The 25633-nt window shown below is 36.4% G+C and overlaps 1 protein-coding gene across 1 annotated transcript in view; it reads right to left on the bottom strand.

Annotated features, from left to right (window-relative positions):
- Positions 1–8317: 8317 nt before the first annotated feature.
- MDFIC (MyoD family inhibitor domain containing) overlaps positions 8318–25633 on the bottom strand; it is a 53728-nt gene continuing 36412 nt past the window's right edge. Inside the window, exons 4-5 of the mRNA XM_086480528.1 lie at positions 24824–25099; positions 8318–11975 (exon numbers count right to left, since the gene is read on the bottom strand). Coding sequence (XP_086336654.1) covers positions 11728–11975; positions 24824–25099 — 524 coding nt within the window. The 3' untranslated portion in view covers positions 8318–11727. The remainder of the gene's footprint in view (positions 11976–24823; positions 25100–25633) is intronic.

Raw genomic sequence — 25633 nt, 5'->3', positions numbered from 1 at the left:
CAAAGAAGTAGGATTTATTTTGAAAGCAATTTAAACTCTTCATATATATGTGGAAGTCAAGGTTAAACCACACAAAACTTGTTCCATGAGTAGCAGAATGTTTTCATTTGTTTGATTTCAGTTTCTCAGCTTGCATTTAATAAAACACAAACTTCAGCTGTACGTTTTTCCAAAGTTAAACATTTTTAGTAAATATCTCTTCTGTAGATTCTCTGGCAGCTTAAAAGAGCTAAGCAAATTCTGCAAGTGCCCCCTCAGTGGGGTAAGAATAGAGCCACTCCACTCTGTTAGGGTGTGGGATTTTTTTAATTACTTCCATTTTTCACTTGGTTTAAATGGGGCCAACAAGCTTAACTTATTTGCAGGGAATAAGAAAATAGAGAAACACACACGCAAGCATATACATCACAGTAGGTTATTAAGCCCTTTTCTCTCTGGAAACCTGGCTAAAAAAAGGGGAAAATTCATTTCTGTCATTGGAGAAATCCCCATGTCTCACAATACAGTCTAACAAAGTACTTATGATTTCCATAGGGGTCAATTTTCATTCTATCATTTGACTCCCTCAAGAACACCACAGAACTGAGGAAGCAGCCTGAGGGAAATAAATAAATAAATAAACCTAATGGTAGAGTTTGTGAGTTAAATTTCTCCTGGAGTAGGGGAATGCAAAACTATCACTGAATCAATGTAACACAGCATTGTATTAACCTCTAACTAAGGAGCAGGGAAGTGAAATACGCACTCAAGTCTCTACACACAACTGACCTTTCCACCTGCTCTATAATTTCCTGCACTGCAACATGTGGAAGGATAGTGTACAAAAAAAAGCCAGTACCCACCCCTTTTCCCCGGCCCAGAGGAACCGGACCTTTTAGTTCTGTATTTTTGCTCTTTTAACATTTCAGAGTAGACTTGTAATGGTTACAATGAGCCTACTGACAGCTCACAACACACAAATCCCAGTGGTTCTTTGTTTAATACACTGGAATGCATTTTGTCTTGTAAACTTTTCGTAATTCATCTATAGCATAGATGAATTTCATGCTTTATTTTGGTGTGAGTGGACTATTTATCTTAACAGTGCTGCTCATCTTCCTTTCACAGCCCATTTTATTAACTTTTTTTTTATATTAAGTAAATTCACTTTTTATCTATGATATTTGTTTTACAGGTAATTCATCTAATTTAAAGTATTTTCTTAGGGACTTCAATTTAGCTTTGCCCTTGAAATTAACATTTAATGTATTTTACATTTTTGCAATAGAAATTAATCTTTATTTGAATTATTAGCCCAGAACTATAACCTACATTCACCATATTTGAATGCTGGTATGGGAGACATCTGTGACCGCCACATTATCCCAGACAGCTACCGTGAGAGAGGACACACATCTTTGTGTTGTGGAAATTCTGCACTAGCAAAAAAAAAAAAAAAGCATCATTTCAACTCCATTTCGATAGATTAGACACATAGACTGGTACTTCTCATGCTCCTACCAATAAGGGTAAGGAAAGAAAAAAAAAACAACCCACCAAATAAAACCTAATCCACAGAGATGTTGTAGAACCTGTTACGGGAAGACAGTCAAGGAGAAATCCACCTTGTAGACCCAGGAGACCTGTCCGTGCTTTGTGTGATGCACGTATCTCACTTGCAGAGCATGGGTCAGAAAATGTCACTTCCTCATTAGATAATCTCTCTGAACACAGGTGATAAATAGTACAGAATACCGCTGCCTTTCTTATACACCTAGAATATATAGAGATATTATACCAATTAAAGTTTTATGGAAAAACATTTCTTTTTATTCTTTTTCATGTTTGACAAAAGTAAGAATTCTACAAACCCCATTCAAATTTTTAAAATAATCTATTACTACTGCTAAACAACAAATCCATGAGCTATTACTGCACCACTTCATCTAACCTCTCTAACATGAAAGGAAATAAAGTTCCATCCAGTTCAACATTTATTGACTTTTTATATATATGTTTGCTCTACACATGCTTTATAGGTATGCATATACACACACAGCCTTCTAAAGGTAAGTGTATCTTTCAGAAAGCATTCAGTTCTGAGCTAAGACTATCAGGAGGGGGGTAACTAAATGCTAGGTTTGGTAGTTTGTTCTACTCATTATTATCTTCACAGTTACATTCAGGTAAGAAACTGGACATCAATTTTTTTTTTGGCTTTAGATTTTAGCTCTTTCTGCATCTCTCTGGTGGAATAAGAAAAGCTTTGGAAAACAGCAATTTGTGCCTTGAAGTTACCAGTACCATGTGATGAAGTCACATCTCAGTCTTCTGCTGGATAAACTGAGTAGAATAAGGTGCAATTCTCTCTTTTTAAAGCAATTCTACATCTCTAAGCAAGTCCTGTGGCTCTGTTTTGGACTATTTCTGGTTTTCAAAACACAAAGGTCAGAAAGCAGTGTTCTGAAACCGGCATCCTAAGTACACACTCTTCCCTGCTTCCACTCACTGTGTTACCCATTTAAAAATCAAAAGGTCACCATGAAAGGCTATAGCATTTCAACTGAAAAATATTGTTTAGTACCTTCTGCATCATGATCCTCAAGTTTTTGCAAAATGTTTAAAAAGAATCCATTTTCTACTAAATAAATTCTAAGTATGTCCTTTCCCTTTCATAGCATGGAAGAACATTTTCTCAGAAAAGGTCCATCCTTCCAGGTCCAGATTGCTCTAAATAAGCACCTTGTAACAAGGTACGTATTTTAATTTACTGTCCCATCAACTATTGATTCATCTACAAATTCTGCTAGAAATGTGTGCAGATCATTGATGAAAATGTTGAATAGTGGCAGGCACAGTACAAATTTCTGCAGTACCTCTCTAAAATCACCTTTTTAACGATGATTTCATTTGACAACTACTGTTTGAGACCTATCAGTTACTCTGTTTCAGTACACATCATTTGCAGATATTAAAGTATAATCTTGCAAATCAGGATGTCATATAAGTCTTAAGTCAAATGTGTTAAGAACTCAAGTATATTATAGCTGTACAATTATTTTTTATTCTCATTAGTGAATAATAATCAAGAAGCATTTCCCGTAAAACTATATTGACATTTATTAGCATTTTTTCCATAATTTAATGACATTATTTTCAGATCAAGCTTCCAACGATTTTCTCTGAGAATGAGCCTTCCCAAAATTCTAATTACTATTTTTGAACATGAAGAGTAGTAAGGTGGCATCAACCTTTCGAAATGCAGTTTGTTTATGTTAAAATCCACTCTTGCCTTAGGTCTTAAAACTATATTGTAAGGCTGTCACAAAGTTGCAGATAAATTTATGAAGCAAAACACCACTCTTCATTAGCAGGTTGGGTGGTTTTTTTAATAGATAAACATGGATTAGGCATCAAAGAAGCAATGAGAACCAACCGAACGAGACAGGAAGTTTTAGTGAAAACATGCAGGTTGCTGGATTAGTAAAGAGAGCGCTGAACAGAAATGGCAAGAAGCTGAAAGCTGAGATGGAGCAAAAATACAGAAGTAACAAATTGAGATAAGCTTTAATGACATGGTAGATTTTTTTCCCCCTGTTTGTTTGCTAAGACAACACTTGCAGGTCTCCATAAATCTTTCAAGTGTTTATGTAGAAGATTACATAATGTTGATTCTTTGGACTGTTTCCTTTAGAGAAGTTAAGGTGTAACTGAAATATTGTCAACTTTCTTGCCACAGAAATCCATGCATGTTAGAGACATGAATGTATTTCTTACCCCAATACACCATCCAACACCTATGTTTCTCATTAGCAGAGTAAGTCCCTTCACAAGTTGTTCCCTCAGTCTTGCGATATTTTGACATAAGAAGCATAGCTCATAGAATTTATAATGCTTGAAACAAACGTCGTACTGAAGAAGACAGGTTGAAGAGACCAGACTGGATTTCTTTGGACTAGATAAGAGAAAACTAGGCAGGAGTACCCAAACTACATGAAGGTTAATATATGAAAAGTTATGACAAGAGAATGGTGAATGTTCTACACATCTGCTGTGAATAGAACATGGATACGTCAGTCTTACTTGCAGAAATGAAAATAAGATTAAATGGGATGTTAGAAAAAAGCTTTCTATCTGTAAGACTACTGTAGCACTAGTGCCAACTCTCTCTAGCATTTCCAAAATTCCCTGCATCGGAGGTTTTCAAGAACATGTTTTTAGAGACTGTTTCAGCTTAGACTGCTGAACTAGAAGTTCCTTCCAACCACACACTTCTGTGCTTCCACAATATTTGTGTGCTCATTTTGGAATTAATATCTTTCATTAGCCTTATTTATACAAACGATTGTACAAAGTAATTTCCAGCAAAAGTTGGAAGTCAGCATTAGTCAGAAACACAGTGCATTTTCATCCTTTCCAAACAATGTGTGAGATACAAGTTCAGTATGATCTAGCCTTTTTTTCATTTACATGCACATATACTATCAAAATATTACAGTTCTGCTTTCAGATGCTATAAAATTTAATATCAGCTGTAAAAGGATGTGAAACATGTAAAAATATCATTTTAACAAAATGATAAAATACAAAACCACAAAAAAATACATTTTCACCACAGGTTTTTGTAAAAGGCCTTGCATATGCAATACATGGAACAATTTAAAAATCATTTTGATGCATTATGAATCACCTGTAAAAGAATAAATAAGTGAAGACATTCTCAATTTTGGTAAATATTTATAGAGCCAAACAATATGAAGTATATGTAACAATCAAATTTCTAGTGAAAATGTGTGCAAGTAGGTTTATTTTGAAAGGAAAATTCCTACTCCCAGTGTCATACCCAATTAAATTCTCCAGGTAATGACCCCATTTGCATAGAGAGCTGAACCCACAAGTGGGAATTTTAATGGGCACACCACCTGAGTACATTAATTGAGAGTGACACTACTTGAACTAGTTTTGTGCTTACCCCACTGAAAATTCTACTCATATTATTTTTAATGTCAAGCTACAAGTCAAATTTCAAGATGATGGATTTGTTCTTTTTTAAGCATTGAATTTGAATAAAAGAAACCTTTAATTCTGTTATGCATTGCATAGCTTTAACTAATCTGTAGTTCTGATTCTCACCATTGCTTCATTTTTTCAGTGATTGGAATTTAATTTTATTCATTAATTTGTGAATAATTAGATAGAAAATAATGCCTTCAGCAGCTAAATTGCTTTTGGATTGCTGTTTAATGTACTTTTACCAGAATATGTGTTACAGCTAAGCTGGCATAATAGTTTACTAAAATGTAATTGTGTAAATATGTCTAATTATTCTTTCCGAAGAAACAAGACTGCATATAAAATTTCAGTCATGGATACCTTAATTTTGTTAAACTTAACCCCATGAAAGCTTGGTAGTTGCAAAGCAGATTACTGATGCAGAGACAGTAGTTGCCAACAGTAGTGGAATCCTTGCGCCGCATTTCCTTTTATCCTTCACACGCTACTTGTAATGACCTTGAAGTTATTGTGGATTCTAAACCACTGCTGTTAGTCTACATTAAATATGTAATCAAGGTGTCTCCTCCTCACATGAAGAAACAGACAAACGGAGTTGCATTTCCGAGGGAGGAAAGCCAACCCATGTTCTTTAAAACATGTCTTTTTCCCAGCTTGTTCTTATTAGTCTTCAATAACAGAAAGTAGCACGGAATCTAAAAACTAGCATATACTTGCCGCTGTAAAATGTATTAATTTTAAATTAATGTACCGATCTCACTCTTGTGAGTAGAACTGTTCTGAAGATAGCCAGTTTGCAAGACTCTGCAGAGTCCATCTCGGCAGAACTTTCCGTTCTTTAATTCAAGTGAGACAGAATTAACGTATTTTGAACTGCATCTATTCAAATATAAAACACTCTTGAGCTACAGTTGCTTAGATATCCTCCAAAGTTCCAAAGACAGCACTTTCTCAAGTCTGTTTGACCAGGAGTTGGATATAGCAGGGAATATAGAAAAGATGAAGAAATAACTTACAAGCCCTTCCTGTTCTTTTTGAGCAACAAAGATTAAAAAGCAAATAAACAAACAAAACCAAACAAACCACCCTGTGATAAAGCTAAATAAACAAAGGTAGGCACTGTGGATTGTAATGTGAAACACACACAGGTTGGAGTACCGTGTATTAACAGTGTGGTCACTCTGTGCTACTTGGAGATGAGACAAATTGCAGAAGTCTACACCACTGATTGCAGAGGAATTATATAGTGCTTGGGCACCAATTACATACCCTACTGAGATGATATAAAGAGCCCCAATTATAGTGGAGTGTTTTGTCAGTTAAAATAGCATATGCATATCAGAATAAAAATTAGTAACATACTATTAAAAGTATAAAAGTTATTACACAATCTTTATCTAACATCCCATTTATATGAGTATTGAATGGTAATGTACTAACAATTGCTATAGTACACATACATAAATGAGGTAAACAGGATTGTATGTAGTGTTTTATTAAGTTTTAAGTGGGGTGAATTGATACACTAAAAACCATATAAAGATTAAGATCACCTACTCAAACTCAACATCTGCCTGTTTTGCAGAATGGTAATTTAGAGAAATTTCTCTCTTTCTGACTATAGCAGAAGTAGCCCGTCATATCAAAGACTTCTAAAGAAGAAGACCATCCTTTTATGTCACTAGCTCGAAATCACTGGTAAATAGCATAACCAATTGCTTATGAGGTTGAATTTTGTACAACCAAATTCACATTCAAGTATACTAAGCACAGTGAACAAGTGCAGCATGGAAGTGGGTGCAAGGTAATATTTTTATTGAACTTCTTTAAATATCCTGATGCTGAAATTGAGTTAAGGTCCCCCTGGTCTCTTTGGAACTGCTAAGAAGTGGCAGAAGGGTTAGAAGTCAGGGAAAATAATATGATTAATGTCTGTAGGATTCTAGATACTACAGTCACCATCAACACCACCTGAAGTCTTCCAACACATGGCATATGCACTCACATACAGACAGAGAGAGGGACAGAGAGAAGATACCAGGAAGATATTCCTCTAATCTTTAATTTAATTTTGGGGCCAAGAGTAAGATTTCAGACATATGACTCACTCCATGATTCCTTCTATGGTGCATCTGTTGCCTTTCAGAAAGTTACAAGACTGCGGACAAAAGGAACTTTACTGCAGAAATACATCAATACAAATGGCATTGCTTTCCAAGAACATACATCAAATATTGCAATCGTTAAGACAATTTTTTTTAAAAAAATGTGTGAACAGCTCAGAAAAACTTCTCATTTAGAAGATTATAAAAACAGTGTTTCACCAAACACCATAAACATGAGCAGTATGACTGAAATAGAGTCCAAAGCTCTCAAATGCTCCTGATCTTTCTTCACAGAATCCATTTTTTTCCAGAAATACTGTTTTATCAATACTGGCTAGAACACATATAATAAGTCTCCAATGGTGCTATTTGTCTATGTACTTATTAGTTCTCTTACATAAACTATTATTTTGGCACATGGTCTCAACGGCAAGACTTTATGGTACATACTCAAGCACACTTTGTCAGTTTTAACATCTTACCTCTGTAAAGCCCAGAGGAGACATACCAGAATAGTTTTAGATCCTCTAAGGGCCCATATATACACAGACATGGTAGAATGTTCAATAAATTTAAAATAGACATAGAAAAATTAGTGAAAAAGACTGCAGACATGCAGTTTCTGCAGTTTTAAAGTAGCATAAGCATGTTCACACTCAGCTTAAGGCAACATGAAAAAAAAGTCTTTGCTTAAATCACAGTTGAACCAGTCTACTTATCTGTGTTTAAACTGATTTCAAAAGTATACCTTACTTTAAAGCCGTGATACTGTGTGTAAGCCCTCGTTTCATAGGCACATAGGCCATTAGACCTTAATATGTCTACTGCAATCTACGACTGTCCACACTCTTGTTCAGCTTGCTTTTAGTAAACTGAAGACTGTTGCTGCAGATGTATTAAGATAATTTTATCTTTGATCAAATTTAATCATTACTGGAATTTCACCTCATTAACACAGTATTACTAAGGAATGAATTTGCCCTCTTAATGACGAACCTTTTCACTGTTGGAGAGTCATGCTAGCTAGTCAGCTTTTAGTGTCCAAGTTGGTTCAGCTCCACCTGTAAGAGACCTCACATACACTGGCTCCCCCTCTGTTTAAATCACCCAAAGGCCAAAGCCTTCAGGAAGTGTTAGACAAAAAAAAAAAATCACAAATAAGACATGACGGAAGACAGAACAGTAACAGGGCAAAATAGAAGAGGAAGATATCCCAAAGCTTCAAAATAAAGATCTTTATTTCAAAATAGTGTTTGAGAAGAGCACATCCAGTTGATATAAAACACAAACAGCAAGTTACCATTTTTTCAAATGGGCCAGTCTGCAGTACTATATAGTGAAACACTGTACAAGTTCACAAGAATTATTATAAAACAGACAGTTAAGTTCTGATGTTTTAATTTTATTTAAACTACATTTTCACATTTGACTCCTTTTAGTTCTGCTTGTTTTAATTACACAAGGTGCTTACAAGATTGTCTATAGAGTGAAAATTACAAAACAGAATTTAAGAATATAAATATAGACAGGAATTCCTTAAACTACATACTAATATTTTCTGCTACAAAGATACATTTTACAAAAGTGCTAATATCTCTATGACAAACAGTAGCAGATTACATTTAAATGTGAAAAAAATCACACAATTTTCTATTTTTTCAATTGCCTATAATACTTTGATACTTCTAATCACTATGAGGGTTAATAAACACTATTTTCACTTCCTAGTATTTCACAAATGAAGTGGGAAAAGAAATAATATATCTGCATATGTGTGAGTGTGTGTGCATGTGGGTGAGAGACTTTGTACACACATGCATATATGCATGAACAAAGTTCTTGCAATTATCATTTGTATTTTAACTGTCCTAAAAATAAATGCTTCATAGTAAATACATTTTCCAGGTTTTCACAATTTCAATAAATCAAAAACCCCTCTGAGTTCCTGTAAGTAGAAACAAGGGTTTCTGCAGAGCAAACTGTATAGATAAACTTTTACACAGAAAAAGGACTCCCTAGATTGGCATTTTCTTTTTTTAAAAACTATATCATCCTGTGGTAAAAGTAATTTTTACTAACATCCAGTATTCACTAAAAGCTTGATATAAAAATGTGCAGTTTTCCAAGCACAAAACTGGAACTGCTCTGGCAGGGCACGGACATTTGGGCAGGACAGGAGACTGGAAGTCCTCTTCCCCATCCCCAAAAGCACAATCAGACAAAAAACCCCAGCCATAAATCACCTCTCCGTGACCAGGACACCAGGAAGGATAGTTCATGGTGCTGCCTAGCCCCAGAGTGCACGTCCCCACCACCATGGTGTTAACCATAGACCCGCAATGGGTGAAGCACTGTCTAGACTTTTTCCAAGGTGCATCGAGTCCCAGTGCTCACTGTGATGCCCCCAATTTCCCCAGAGGCATTATGCCTTACAAAGGCAAAATGCCTCCAGGCACTGCCACTCAACCAAGGCACCTCTTCCCCCTTCCCAATGTGGTTCAGACTTTTAGGAGTCATAATTGAGCCCCATGGGCCTGATTCTGAGCTCAGGGAATTTATCAATTTAACTATATGATTCCTTATTAGCCTGCCTATTACCATAATGTCTTTGAGCTCTCTAGCTGGAGCTAAACCAATGGAAAATTCTGACATTAATGGAAACGCACTTAGTTTATGCAACATAGATCTGAATCCGGCCCAATATATGGAAAAAAGAAACCCCATGATAAGAATCAACTTTTGTAGTAACTATCAAAAAACAGATAAGAAACCCTCTGAGCAAATCTGCATTCCATCAGAATACACCACAATATTGCAGATGTTAAGGCAAAACGTAACACCTACCAGCTCCCTAGTATAGTTGAGGATTCGGCTATGTTACCTTCAGTGATAACTTGCAGTAGTAGGCACTACTAGTCAGTGTTCACAGGGAGAAGCTTTGGTTAATATCAGACCATTTGTTGACTTAGCTTCATGCTCCTGTGATCTTTAGCTTGTCACATTTGCATAAACTGAATTCACTACAGCGGAAAGAGACATTTATGGTCAATTCACTCAACAGAAATATGCTATGGGCTATTGGTGGTTCTTGTAACAAGGCCTAAATTTATGAGATCCAACAATCTACAAATGGGAAATCTGGAGCGTAGATAGGAAAACTTCAGTATGTGAGATCAAGATGTGTAGGTGGTTTACGTGTAAAAGTTAATGAGATACAGACATGGGAGAGGAGAAACTAGCAGATGGTAAAGAAAATGGGTACCATTATTCCCTAAAACTGTGAATGCCATATACCTCTTTATGTGTTGGGCCAAATTCATTTCAGAATTACAATGACAAAGAAGACAGCTATTTCTCAGAAAACCTTAGTGACGTAACAGGGAAAAAGTTGCCCACCAGGTCCTAACTGATTTTTTCAAACATTTTAAATTCCAATCCTTTTATTTTTAAAGAATATCATACTTTTTTTTTAAATGTCCCTTTTTCTTTTTTTTTACATAGTTATTTAAAAATAACACTTAAAACGTATCTGAGAATAAACATTTTTGCATCTGCTTTTTGCATTCAGTGACAGGATTCCTTGATAAAGTCAGTTTTAACTTGGTCTTTACACCTTGTTTAAATTCTGCCATCTTCTGTGGATCTTGCTCACACAGTGAAGAAATAAATACTAAGTTATGTGACACTGGCTGTAAAGCCACAAACACTGACAGGGTCACTTAATGTACAGGTTTAGATTCTTGAGTTAACTTCTGATTATTTCCTCTTTATAGCCAAATTTTGAAAATTTGTTAGTCTACTAGTTAGTCTGTTAGTCTAACGATCTATTTCATGTCTACACAGATTTCCAAAGTCTCTTTCTAAAAAAAAAAAAGCATTTCAAGTAATATTAGTACTGAAGTAAAATATAAGTTCTCTATTCTGTCTTGATAGATAACAAAAAATCTTGGTACTCTAGTCCATGGCAAAACTTAAATTTACTTTAGTTTGCCAAATCTTCCCCTACTATCAATACTGACAATGGAAAATACCAGGAATCTCTCACAAACCAATGAGATACTCAAAACAAAAGAAACATTGCCAATGTGACCATTGTAGCAAAACCAACAGTAGATTCCTGATGCTGAGTTTTGAACTAAGTTTCAAATAATAGAGCAAAGTAGCTTTCAACCCAAAGAGATTGAAATTAAGACATTTTGCTTTTCAGAATGCTTGTAAAGGCAAGTTATGCATGAAGGCATCTGAATGTTTAAACACTAAAGTAGGTAAAGGCAAATACTTAAGGCTTTGTCCTGTAGTCTCTTCTCTGACCAAAACCTGTCCTCAACTCAAATGGCAATTTTGCCCTCATACAGCCTGTGGTATCAGGTCTATAATTCAGTTTCAATAAAGTCTTCCATTTGCAAAGCCAAAACGAAGCTGGAATGTAGCTTGAATTTCACATACAAAACTAGACAATTTTTGTTAGAATATAGATTTGAGGATTATTTTTTTTTTAAAAAAATATTTATATATAGGGAATGAACAGTGCAATACCAGTCAGTTGTGTGAAAATCTTACCTTGTCTTTCTTCAAATGTATTTAAAGAAAAGCTCTCCAGTTTTATAGAGAATAAAAAGGGATAAATATTTCACGATGGGAAGCAGATCCCACAGCATTCCATGCAGATCTCCAAGCAATCTGAGGATTCACAACATGCATCCATTATGCCACAGTCCATATCACATGGGCAGTTACAGTCATCCCCCATCTCGTCCCCACAACAACAGCAGCAGGCCTCCGATGTGCAGATGCCACAGGATGCTTGTCCCAGAACAATGTTACAGAGGGTGAGAAATTCACAGAACAAGCAAGCCAGGATACAGTGAACACAGCAATCTTCGTACGTACCAGTTCAGTAGGATGTCATGTATTAACAAACAAAACAAAAGAAAAAAGAAAAAAAGAAGAAATCATTAATATATTGTTCTAAATATATCACACTGTCAAATAAGTAGCTGAAAGACAATGATTCAGAATAGACACCACCTAACACCATAAAGAACATGTTTCCCATCTTCAAGGTCACTTTCGCAGCCTAACGTGTCTCCAGTTCAGTACTGGTTTTGGTGCAAGTTTCCTTTCTCCACTTCACTTCATGCAAATCCCAGGTACTAAACATTCTCTTAGAGCCATTTCTCCAGTCCTTTATTATGTAAAATATCCCTATCTATTATCTTCAATCGTAACTTCTTCCAGCAGGCCCAAAAGTGATTTAAAAAGAATATTAATAAATCAGCTTATGATGGAAACTATCTAAAACTATTTCCAGCCTCTCCCATTGCACCTTGCCCTTCTGTATCTGTTTTGTTGGCTTGCTAGTTATGAAGAAAAATAAGGGAGTTGCCACAACATTTTTGCTTTCTTTACAGTTTTATGAACACCTTAAAACCAGCTTAACAGCATGTAATATGTATTTCTGCACTTTCAACAATATATAAAACATTCAGTCAAAACACAGATTTTCCTATTGCTTTTCTACACAAATCTCTTGGCAATCCTTTTAGTCTACTACTTTAATCTTCAGTAGAGTTCATACCTGCCCCTGAACACCAATATTCATCTCTCATAAGTACTACTAAATTACATGAGATAATTGAGGTGTCCCACAACCTGTCTGCAAAAAAACATGGCACCCAAAGAGTAAATACACGGAATAACTTCAAACAATTAATACATCCATGAGACATGACAGGAAAACACAAAGATTGGAACTATACATGCATCAGTGAAAAGGAGACTGCAGGAGTGAGGGATAGATTCCACTGTTTTCACTCTCCCCCCATAGTAAGCACATAACATGTATAAAGCATATTTAATTTGTAAGAGGCAGTGAACAGTCATCCAGCAAGAAAATGAAAACTTAAGCATACAAGAAATGTTCAGGATAGAGAATTATTGCTCTTTCCTAGCCTCAGATTTCATTCTTTTTACTGCTTGCAAGCCTTGAACTCCTTTAGCCACAGACGGTTGAAGACTGGGAAAATGTTCTTGGGAAAATATTCTGCACCATCTCATCCTTTCCCTGTCCTTACAGTCTATCACAGGTATCTGCTATGCGAGACTGGTAGGAAAGACAGGACATTGAGCTATATGGGCAATTGGTCTGAGCATCTACAGACGTCATGTTCTTACAGCTCACAGGCTGGAGACTATCATAGGGGAAAACTTGCAATTACTTGCAACAGTAACACAATTACCAGGCCTCCTAAACATATTTATAAATGTCAAAAACGACGCAGTAACCGTAGCGAGTATCTCGATTGATTCAAAGTACCTCTAACACTGCAGAAATTGTGACTGCATGATAGTGTAGTGATGACTTTACATGAGCAAGCATGAATACTTACAGTAATACAGCGACAGAGGGTCAGACCTGCAAAATCTGTCCCAAGAAGCAAAGTAACCACCTGAGCTCTTAGCCCCCTTTAAACATCACACTGCTGGGGATTGATTTCTCCTACTTACTACACTACTTAGATCCAAACTTAGCTTGGGAATACCTGTACTGCACTGCGGTCACAGTCATAATATACATAATGGATATTCATGTCCAAAAGAAAAAATAAAAATATCAGGAAAAGCAAGCAGGAAAAAAAAAAAAAAACAAACAACCCTCAAAAACTCCTTACTACTGTGCAGGAAGCAAAACTGAGAGAAAACAACAGGTAAGATTGAGCTGTTTTTAAGGAAAGTTGTTGCTTGTATTAAAAGGCTGCTTTTCCCAAAGAAATACTGTTGCTAAATAAATGACCTTCATAGAACACCCAGAAGATATGTGAAATAAAGCTGGTGAGCATCAGTTCACTGAAGAGGACCAAAGCCAGACCGATAGCGATTAATTAGCTGGTTGTCATGGAGATGGTGTTAAATTTGTTCAGGTACAATCTCCTTTCAGATTTTCTTTTAATATGAAGGAAAAAGATAAAGAAGCCAAGAGTTCTATCTAAGAAGCCTTCATATTTGAGGAACCGAGGCTTTTACCACTTTGCATCTTTAAAACACAGCTGAAAAAAAGCTAATACTACAACAAATTTTGTTCTACAAATGTTTTTTTAAACAAAACACCATAATAAAACTTTATGTATGTCACTATTTAAAATAAGATGCTGAAACAAATCTTGCCTGCTCCATGCAGGGATATGTAAAATTGCAGAGAGAGAAATAAACATTCACAGAAATTACAATATACATATTTATTGATGGGCAAGAGGCATCTAAACAAAAGGGACTGCACTCAGAAAGCACTTTCTGGACCCACAAAAGAACTTTTCCCTCCTGAGTTAAAAAAAACACTAAAACAATACTTAGAAGAAGAGGCTGTGTTGATTAAAATACAGGTATTTCAAAGGTAAAAGCTACCAAAAATGGTCCAAGGGACAGAAAGAAATTTTGGCCCTTAGTGCTACGATGGAAATTCTGTGGAGGGTCTTTCTTTCCATCTCTTCTTCACTGACTGAAACGCTAGAAGTATTAATTTACATACTGTTTATTTTTATTTCCTTCTCCCCAGATGGAAAAACTAATTTTCCACTCAGAAAATCTTTATTTAACAATTTTACTTCACCTACACAAACACTTAACATGAAGTAGAGAAACCCTTTACTGCTCTCTTCATTCTTACAATGAGTCATTTGTACAATGAACATAAACTTTGATGCACATTTCAAGGACAAACCTGAAATAATCACGCTTTTATATTCTTCATGTTATTGACATTTAATAGCTATCCAGGTAGCAATTATTTAACACATGACAAAGCATGCTGTTACCTAGTCCTACCTAACTTGCTGAATTCAGAATCATGACTCTAAAGGTTTGTAATACTTTCAGCTAAAACAGGAAGAAGAAGGAAGAACAGAAGAATAATTTAGAACAGGAAGAATAATTTCTTCCACCTATGACTCGAATACTTCTTAGCTTCTTATCTACAGACATAATTATAAGGAAAAGGAAAAGATACAGTCACAGGATTTTTTTGTAATAATAACAAATCTACATGCTATACAAAACTCACGCATCTTTCTCTAGTACCCATATTATTGAAGGGTGTCATGATCAGTAGAATCCAGCCACGAAGAAGATGCTATATAAAGCTCACTCCAAAAGAGATGACCTCAGGTTTTTCATTACTATGCTGGAGACCACTAAAATATATTTCACTGCTTGCACAAGACTCTCTAATAATTCTTTTCTGCTTCCAAGACCAAAGAGACTATTTTAAATTACAGGTTATTTTACATTTCAGAACTATTTTAACATGTTAAGAATAAAGACTATACTTAACTTCCACTCTTTGACCTTACGACATCAAAATCCTAATAGTTTTTGCAGATGAGTGAGTAGTGGAACACATTAATCCAACTGAAACTAAACTTATTTTATATATTTGGGAAAAATTTGGGGAAAAAAAAGCAAATTTGATGATCTAAATGTCTGACAACATGTTTTCTGGAAACTCTGAATCTATTTTAGTCTATTTTGATAAAGGAATGACATAGTAATATCAGTTATGACACTGTATGAGTGTAAAGAGATGCTAGCTTAAAATGATCTACTTCTTTATGTTCTTTCTTCTTTGAGAATTAGAGGTTTTCTCATTCTTCTTTTCCCATTAGATATATTAATGCAATTAAGAATTAGGGATGTGCCTTTATCAAGGACCAAACTCCATCTGCCTTGATGTTCATGATGCAGTACTGCTGATAAATAGTTAACTCCGAAGTTTCTTGGGGTTTAAGTTTGCATTAAATAATTTGACGGAGAAAGATGAAATTAGTCTATATCTCATTACATAAGCCCACCATTACTGAAGCTAACCTTTTCCTTTGGACTTCCACACTACACCACATCAGTCTCAAATTCCCATTGCTTTTCAATTCTTCTATTACACTATTCTCTAATTAATAGAGAAATGCTGCACTACAGATCGGCACTATATAATAGTGAGGATGTAGGGTGTCAAACACTGTACAGAGGTATATTTTATACAAAAAAAAAAAAAAAGCCAAAACGGTACAACTGCCTTAGTTTCTTTATCAAATGCATTTGATTTCACCAAAGCACAGTATCAAATTTGTTGACTACGCCCCAAGCTCCCAAAAGCTGTGCTGAACAGCATAAATTACGATAGGTTTGGTCTGTAGGTGGTGATAGTATGTTTTATTAGACCAAATCACAGTCAGGGAAGAAAGATGAGCTTTCAGACACTCAAGCTTATCTTCAATTATCCTTTCATTTTGCCTGGGATGAAAGTTAGACATGAAGTCAAAAGGGTCACCGCATGCAGCATTTTTAAATACAGATGTAAGTAAAGCTGTTTCGTTAGTCCTTTGGCACATCCCCAAAAGTTACAGATTTGTTAGGGAACTTCATCAGAACTGTTATACAGTGCCAAGGCAAACAGAAACCCAACCAACTTGTCCAAGTTTTGGCTGCTTATATCATACTCACACATCCAGCTACTTTGTGCTGATTTAAGCATAGGGTGTATACAGTACTTGTGACATCTACTTTAACTGGGTTATAAATGTTACCACAGACAATATCCAGACAAGAAATAGCCTAAAATCCCTTAAAACTGTTTACACACTGTTATTCAAAGCCCAGAGGGCCCCACTCTATACCTTATCCCAGTTGTAACAGCTATGCTTGTTTAAAGAAAAGAAGCAATATCAACTATAAAACAACTTTAACTTTTGTCCATGTCTTTAAACATTTGCATGTGCACATCACTTTTTTATTTCTAAAATCTTTGCACACAGATATTACCCTGATAACCAATTCCTTTTTAAATACTGAAATACATATTTCTTTTATTTCAACTTCCCTTTTATCACTCTCTCTTCATTTTTATGAAAACGTGCAGCTCTGCTTAAGAAACAGACTTTAAGAGAACTGTTGGCCATAAAAACTGTACAAGGGATGCAGAAGTTAAACTGAAAAAATGTACAGAGAAACACACGTGCAGGCTGATCTGTGCTGCTTTTGTAACGTTTGACACTAACCTGTCACAAACTGACCCAATAAGCTTTCATACCAAGCAGGCAGTTCACGTATGATAAAAGGTTTTCATGTCTGCAATGGTAAATAAGCTCACTTACAGGATGGTGACCTTGGTCAGCTTCTTACTAACTATATTCACTGAGTTCAGACAACTCAACGCAAATCTCCAGGCACTCTGCTGTCTCGCAGCGAGAATCAAAAAGGGCAAAACCGCAATCAAAAAACCGCAATCAAAGTGGCAGCTGAGGTCCTCAGCGGGAGTTTACTCCGGGCCCCTGCAGAGCCCTGAACAGAAGCCCCAGCAGGTGCTACAGGCATCCTGCAGTCCAGCAGTGCGGGCATGAACACGCAGTGCTGAAGGCAGAGACAGCCCACAGCCAGAGCGGCACAGCCAGCCAGCCAGAAACCACCCCAGCACAAGTTTCCTAAAGCTGTGCATTGCACAGAGGTGGGGCATAAACCTACCGAGCAGCGGCATGCACGCCATCACACCACCGTTCCTGCAATGCATGGGCTTTTTGTGCATCCTCTGCTACCCATCTCCTTCCAGAAAACTCACTGAACCCAGGAAAACGCTCACGGAAAAAATAAGAAATGCAGAAAGAACAAACTGACATGTCGCATGGAGTATAGATACCTCTAGATAACAAAGCTACACTTATTTAGACAGGGGAAAATACAAAGCATAGTATACGTGATATTTCAGCATTTTAAAATAGAAAACTATCATCTCTATTGATCAAGAAAATTAAAACGTTGCCTGAATAGGCAAATCAAACTGCAAAACATATGGTAGCATTCATCAAAGCTTATATTCTAAAGTCTTGATACAGATATAACCTCAGGAGTAAAATGATCCAGTTCAAACACACAGATACACTAAGAAACATGCCAATTTCCAATATCTAAGGCTTCCTTAGAATATAAAGCTTTCATTGCCATTGCTCACCACTGAGCAAAATAGTGAGGCTAGTTAGGTGCTAGCTAGACCATGACCTTGTAAAATGGGTACTGTAGGAAGATCTTTTTTCATTACAGGCCCTGTTTTCAACTTCCTCCTGTTAGACAAGTAAATCAACTCCCAAGACTTTTATGCAAACAAAAATATAAACCATACTTAAAAACACACCACTCTTCAATATGTTTTCTTAAAAATCACAGGTTTGACCATATGATAATGTTATTTGCCCACTGCCTGACTGACAACTGCATTCTGATACAACCTTGTCTAACAAAAAAAACCTGTTTAGCACTTCATGCTCAGACACAAATTCACTTTGAATCAATTTCTACAAGACAATAATGGAAATTTTTGGCCAAGTAGAGAGATTTGCAGGATATTAATCAAATAGCTGCCTAAATACTAATTAATGGTCTGGGCTGGATTTCAGAAGTGTATGCATGTTAAAAAAAAAAAAAAAATGAGAGAGAGAGACAGAGATAGCCAGCAGATATTTCTGCAATGTTAGGCTATTCATGGTACAATGCCCACTCATACCAAATTTCAGTAAATAATACCAATTCAATGACAGAACAGTATATAAATGAAAACTTACTACTGCTTTCGTGGCACTCAAGAGGAAAATAAGTTAAATTAAATACTAATACTAATACAAATAAATACAAAATCATATGCCCAAAAGCAAAGTAAAGTTGACTGAAAACTGGTTTTCAGTTTATACAAAGTTGTATAAACCAAAGACACTCCTCCTTCAAACATCAGTCTGCTAACCTGCTAAGAGAACTACTCACTACTATCCATGTATATGCACCTAGTGGTTCTTAAGACCCTGGCTTAACACAAAGGCTATTTGGTGGACTTGCTTTGTCTTCAGTTAAGCCACCGATATCACTTGGGATACTCTAATAAATTAATGTAGTCAGCAGTGTGAGTTAAATAGTGCCCACCAACCCCACGCTTGGATTCAACATGTAGAACAGATGAAGTTGCATTATACTAAAAAGAAAAGGGAAAAAAAAGTCTCATTCCAACGCACCCTGAAATGTTGAATTTTAAACAACTGGATTTTAAAAAAACCCACACGTTGGGTGAGATTGTTCACCGCATCTCTAAGCATAACAGCACAAGATACACAGTCCAGAAGGCTGAGGAAGGTAGCTTCAGGTAGCTTCCTTACTCCTGGAAAAGCACAAGCGGTAACTTAAATCTAGCAGCAAGCCTACATTGCCTGTCCTTCCCCAGAGCCTTGCCCCCATGCTGCGGGCTTTCTTTATCTACCTTACTCCTGCATCTAACCTTAAGACCTATCTTGAAAAAAATCCTTGGAAAGACAACGCCTTCTAGTGCTGCTCTGGTATAGACAGCCTGGGAAGGAATAAAGTGAAGATCCCACTGTACATACAGGTGACAGGCTCATGATCCGCTCACCATAGTTTAATAAGCTACCATTTCCAGATGAATACAGCAATTGTGTACATGCTCAGCCTTTTCAATATGTGAAGTACCACCCTAAACTCAAATTATCACAAGTTACTGGAATTGTGGGAACTACCCTGACAAACGTAGTAACTTGTGAGGTCACAGCAACTTGACCAGAAGTGACAGCTCCATTTCAAAACTGAATTAAAACCTGTATTCCCTCTCTCCATCATTATTGTGACGCGGAAGTCACGGCCACAACATGTACGACAAATGTGATCAAGTTAACGCCACTTTATTAAGGGATATATAGCAATTTATACACTAGCACAAGGTACATGCACTACGTCCTGATTGTTAATAGGTTAATGCTGCTTGTCCATTCACCTTCTGCCTTCTTATGATTGGTCCTGGTGTGGTGTCCAGCCACCTTGCTCTGCTTTCTTGTTTTTGCAGTCCAACTTCCTTATCTCTTTGTGAGGTATGCAGTTTCTTAATTCCCTGACCTTGCCTATGTCTGTAACAACAGCTGCAGTCTGTTGTTACAGTGAGGCCCCTCGGTCTGGATCGCTTATAATATGTGTATTTTCTTTCAGCCACTCCACATTATTGCTCATATCAAATTGCTCATCCATCCCTCCCGTTGCCCAGTTTCTTCTTCCCTTTCCTCCTCCAACTCGGCATATGTCATTATTACTTACCTGATATACTATGTATTCTGTAACTCTTTTTTTCTTCATTTCCTAACATTGAGATTTACTGTTCAGCTGCCTCATTGCTGTCTCCTTTAGACCTCTTCCCCTGTTTAAGTTGCTTTGGATAGGTATCACTGCTTCCAAACACAACAGCTAGACCACCTTCTTTTTACTCATTTACTACTGCTTTTTCAGGTTTCCAAGGTACTTCTCTGCACTACACATAACAGGTGCAAGAGACGACAATTCTCTTTGCTAGTGGTCTACCGACCAGAGTTTTGGAAGAACTGTGACACATCTGATATCAATAATTTAAAATACGATTAAAATTTCTCTGAATAAAAAAAATCTTTTATTCCCAATATGCACTGAAACATACCCAGTCCCTTTGAAAAACCTTTAGAACTGAAACAGTGTTTAAAACCCACTTTTTAAGAGAGACACTCCCACTATTTCATAATTTCTTTGGTTTTTTGTAGTACAAGTTATGGAGCTGAGGAAGATTTCTTCAGGGACAATATGGATTAATAATAGATGCAGAGGAAGAGCAGAGCTGGTGAGTACACTCACACCCTCCCAAGTCTCACTGGATGCGAAAGTTTTTCTAAACAGCATATTCTGGAATGCTGACATGACTCCATGCACTACAGGCTCACTTAAAAAGGCAGGTTTTGAAGCTTTTATACTACCGCTACCAAAATGTCTGTTACATTTTAAGCACTTCCAATGCAACTTCAATTCCAAAAGCTCACAAGACGTGATCTAGAGTGCAAGTGGTGTTTGCAGCTGGAACAATTAATAAAAGAGTTGTTAACCATGAAGGGGAGGATTTTGGTCAGATAGGGGACTGGGGAGCTTTATAGCTTGCACTAGGGCTGTCTAGTACTTTGGAGACCAACAGCATCAGTACTGACCTTCACAGGAAGGTGTGTTATCCTGGGTAAAATAATACTGGACTTCATTGGTATCCATACTGAATTTTGCCATACATGAAGCAGCATGCTGCATTTGCTAACCTGTTAAATAAGCATAAACCCAAACATGCTCCTGCACAGAATGGGTAGCAAGCCTGGATGTTTCTTGATTCAATCCTGCTTCAAGCACTACCAGGTTTTCTGTTCTGCCAATAGACAAGATGTTCTAGAGCAAAATAACTACCAGACCTGGAATTATTTTGCATTACAAATAGGTGTGGTGCTCCAGAAATATTCATATCTTGTCTTTAAGAAGAAGCAAGAAGAATGCAGCTTTTGGGAGGGAATAAGATGGAGTGAAAAATAATTTCTCTTTTCTATAGTCCAAACTCAGTTTGATGACCAGAATTTTCACTTTTCTTCCTTCTAAGGACATAATCTATTTCTTTTTTCTTTTCTGGCACCTTTGCTTCACGTAAAATCAGTTATTCTGATGAATGGCAATAGAGTAGAGCACTCATGGTGGAAGACAAGGCAGATAAAATAAAAACACATGGCATGTATTTTCACAGTTAAAAAACCCAACAACTGTAAATTAGATTATAAAATCCAAGGCATACATAAGGAATTACAAAACTAAAGTCAATTGGAATATCTGAAAGAGTACAAGTTTAGCTGTATTTCTTTCTACTAAAATTATCTGGACACTACAGTAAATTGAAGTATCTCAGTTAATTCTGGTGATTGATTATTCATAATTCACAATACAAAATTAATATAATTTGTCTGTTTCTGCATAAGGTTACATAAGAAACCACATAAAAGTTATACTAGTGTATTGTATAGACGTTCACAATCATACACCTTCAGGTAAACTCAAACCCAGCAGCTCTTCAGCAGCAACCAATGGCTTACAAGGTTGACATGGTGCAAGTTAAAGCAAAGCCAAGTAGTTAAGCAACGTTGCAAGTAATTTCTGATATTTTCCTATGTTTTCCATCTTCCTGTAAACCTTTTCAACAGTTTCTACAGAAATGTCATTGGATCAGAAGAGACAACTGCTTGCAAAAATGTCTCCTTTTCCACAAAAATATCATTCAAAACACAAAGAAGCTGTAGAAGTTAGGTTCAAACTAATTATGTATACCGTTTTGAAAGAGTGTATATGCAATCCTCAGTCACAGGGCTTACTAGTGTATTCTTCTGGCTTTGTACAGTTAAGATGCATTCATCGAGTATATATATTGCTAGTTTAAATGCAATTAAACTCCTCTGAACAAATAACCTGGCTAATTATATTAAGTTTTTAAAGTGTAGCCTTCCAGAAGTAGTCATAAGGGCTTATCATTTCTCAAATTAATTAACACAACTATTTTCAAGTTATAGGTAAATAATTTTTTCCTTAAATAGTGTTCTCTTCTTTGTATTATTTTACATATTTCAACTGACCATTGCCAGAGTCTCTGATTGTGCATCTTACCAAAACACTGAGGGATGATAGAACAGATTAAGGATATATTGATACTTCCTGCAAGGTAACAACTTGATAAAAATATTACTTAAAGCCTACAGTTCCCTCATGCAGCCTCACAGGGTAAATTACTGAAAAGCTGAAGAAACTGTCAGAAGGCTTGTACATGTGTGCACGCAGATGTGCAGTCACAAATACAAAATATGTCTGCCGGAGAACTGAAAAGCAAAATAAATTTCAAAAATAGAAAAATAATTTTTAAAACAAATATTCCCTTATAGGCATATCACAATATCCTAGATCTACTTTAATCGTTGCACAATAAAACTTATGCTTCACTCAGACTGGTTAACAGAAAACTTACGAGCAGCAGACATTAGCAGTGTGGGTCAAGATATTCAGAGCATATATCCAAGTTCTCACATTCAAATTGAGAACATTACAAAGTTAGATGTATAACATTGAATATATTTAATTTTAGAATTCAAGAAACTACATGTGACAGTAAGGATTACTCTGTATCTCTCTACTTCTCTACTTTGAAAGTATGTAAGCTAGACAGTGTGACAATACAATGTAATTATCTATACTCTAATCAGATATGCCTTTAAAAATATCAACATTTCTAATTTTATATAAAAAATTGTATATTGGCAGTTTCAGACAACTAAGACAATCACGTGTTTAATATTAAAATCAGACGTTAGAATTTAGAGCTACATCTGAAGGTATCTTATTAATGTTCTCCACAATCATTCAGTAATTTGACATAATCATCACCAAAGTTATTAAAAACAAACGAAAAACCCACTGACTGTATTTATTCCAACAGAATTTTAGAAGAGAAAATGAAGTGTTTCCCATAAATAATTGTATAGGCGCATGAAAAGGGCAGGCACTGTCTCTTTTCAGAGGTTGAATTTCTTAAATTCAGAGGCCTGCACTTTGAACCAGTCATGTGAACAGATCTAGGTCTCTTGACTTAAAGTTTTTTTGCTGCTGCACAAAAGAATAACATATAAGAAAAATATCAGGCTGGAGGCTGAACTGGATTTCACATAACAGAAAGAGGTAAGGGGAATATAGGAAGTATGAAGTTGTGATTTTGGAAAAAAATGTTAGAAGACTGAAAGTGCAACAGAAAAATAACAGTACATTCTTGAAGATAAATATGAAAATAAACCACAGCAAGGAGGATCAGCCCATGGCACAGTCTGAGTGAAGCTGTTCTTGATATTACTACACAGATTCACTGAGTAGGTTTGACTGAAGTAGTTGAAGTGAAGAGAAGTCACTCCACTGACATCAGTAGGCTTCATTCAGGCCACTACGTGCAGTCCTTCTGATCCCTCTTCCTTTCATCTAGGCTGAGAATCCTCCCCATTTCACTGAACAGTACCGTCTCCCATTTCTCTAAGAATCTATGTCTGTACCCACCCCACAGAGTTTTTTTCTAACCAGTCGCATCTATTCCTGCTTCAAGCCAATAAGATTTATAGAGCCTCTGCACCCTTCTTGTAATGGGCAGGAGCAAAGCCCATCAAATATATGAGCGTTAACGGGAAGGCAGTGTATTGGGGAGAGGCTCAGGAACTCTGGAACCGTTACAGTAAATGCAAACAGTGAAAACACACACGCACAGCTAAAACTTAAGGGAAATTATTTACTTTTGCTTATTTAAGCTGTGCACAGAGAGAGAATGAAGCTTTTTCATGCAAATTATTTACAGCCGAAAAATAGCATAAGGCACGTTAAACTTCGAAGCACAGGTTCAAACTTTATTATCTAGTGTTCAGACCTCATGGCTAGTCAGGGTATCTGCTAACAGAACATTTTCAAAAGCAAAATCCAACCTCATGGAGCCTGCCATTACTGGATTTAAGTATTTATTATGCTTTGAACTCATGCTTTAACATGTTTTTCTGGTGTGTATGTGACAATGTTGACAGGAGTTTCTCTCAGTTAAGGATACTAACTAGAGGGACTAAAACATTATCAGATGCTTGAAAGCAAGAAATCTCCCATTGCTTCAATTTCCTTCAAATACTTAATATTTTCCTTTGGGGAAGTAACTTGTGTTTTATCATAATGATTTCTATTTGCTTCTGGAGCATGAGTCATGCTCTTCAATTATTTTCAGTTGATTGTGTAATTATTAGTGAGAATAGGGTTTGGCTAGTCCTTATTCAGTTTCAGGTTTTTTAATAAGAATTTCTGCTTACCTTCAGGTGAAGTACCTGGCTTTTGAGAAAACGCAGAACTTATTTTACTCTTCTTGCTGCTGTTGCTGTTGACAGACAAGGTGGACTGAATTTTTCTGTGCATTTTTTCCGAAACAGGAGCCGAAAGTTTTCTGTTGTCTGCAGGCATGTGCTTGACCCCGTTGTGAATTCCACTTCCATTACTCAGACCTGCGTGGCCATTTCGGATTTTGCCACTTTCTTCCTCACCCCTTTCCAGTGCAGAAGTATTTGGCTGAGGCAAACGTTGAGGTTGTGCTTAAAATGAAAAAAAGAAAGGGTTAATTTAAATTTTAAATTGATAACTGAACACTTTAGGTTAGACTGGGAATGCAACTTTCATTGCTCTTATTGATCAGATAATAGACTGAAAAGTTATCATTCCCTCATCAAGACAAGAAAGCAAAAAATATCTCTAGATTAAAAATAATTATTAGGTATTCAGAAAGGGCCTCATGTCTGCATGAGGCCTAGATCACCCATTCGGCACAGAAGGTTTGCAAGGCTCTGTGAATCACTCGGAGTGAACAAGGCAAGTAATTTTAAGAATGAAAAAAATCAATAATGGGAGAAAAACTAGCAAACTGAGATAAACTTGGTTTAAGGGAGCCAAATGAAGAATGGGAGAAATGCAACAGAATGAGAGAAAAAGGTACGGGAGGGAAGATACAGACTGCAGTAACAGAAGTGAAGCTGCAGGTTGGCCAACCTGCCAGTCTGTGGAAGAAAACCTGAGTGACATGGTAGGGGCCCCCCAACACTCAGCCACCACAGACCAGGTGGTGTAGGAAT

This window comes from Leptosomus discolor, chromosome 1 (genome assembly GCF_034619465.1).
Source record: "Leptosomus discolor isolate bLepDis1 chromosome 1, bLepDis1.hap2, whole genome shotgun sequence".
Classification (NCBI taxonomy): domain Eukaryota; kingdom Metazoa; phylum Chordata; class Aves; order Leptosomiformes; family Leptosomidae; genus Leptosomus; species Leptosomus discolor.
This window is presented reverse-complemented; position numbering and strand designations above follow the sequence as displayed.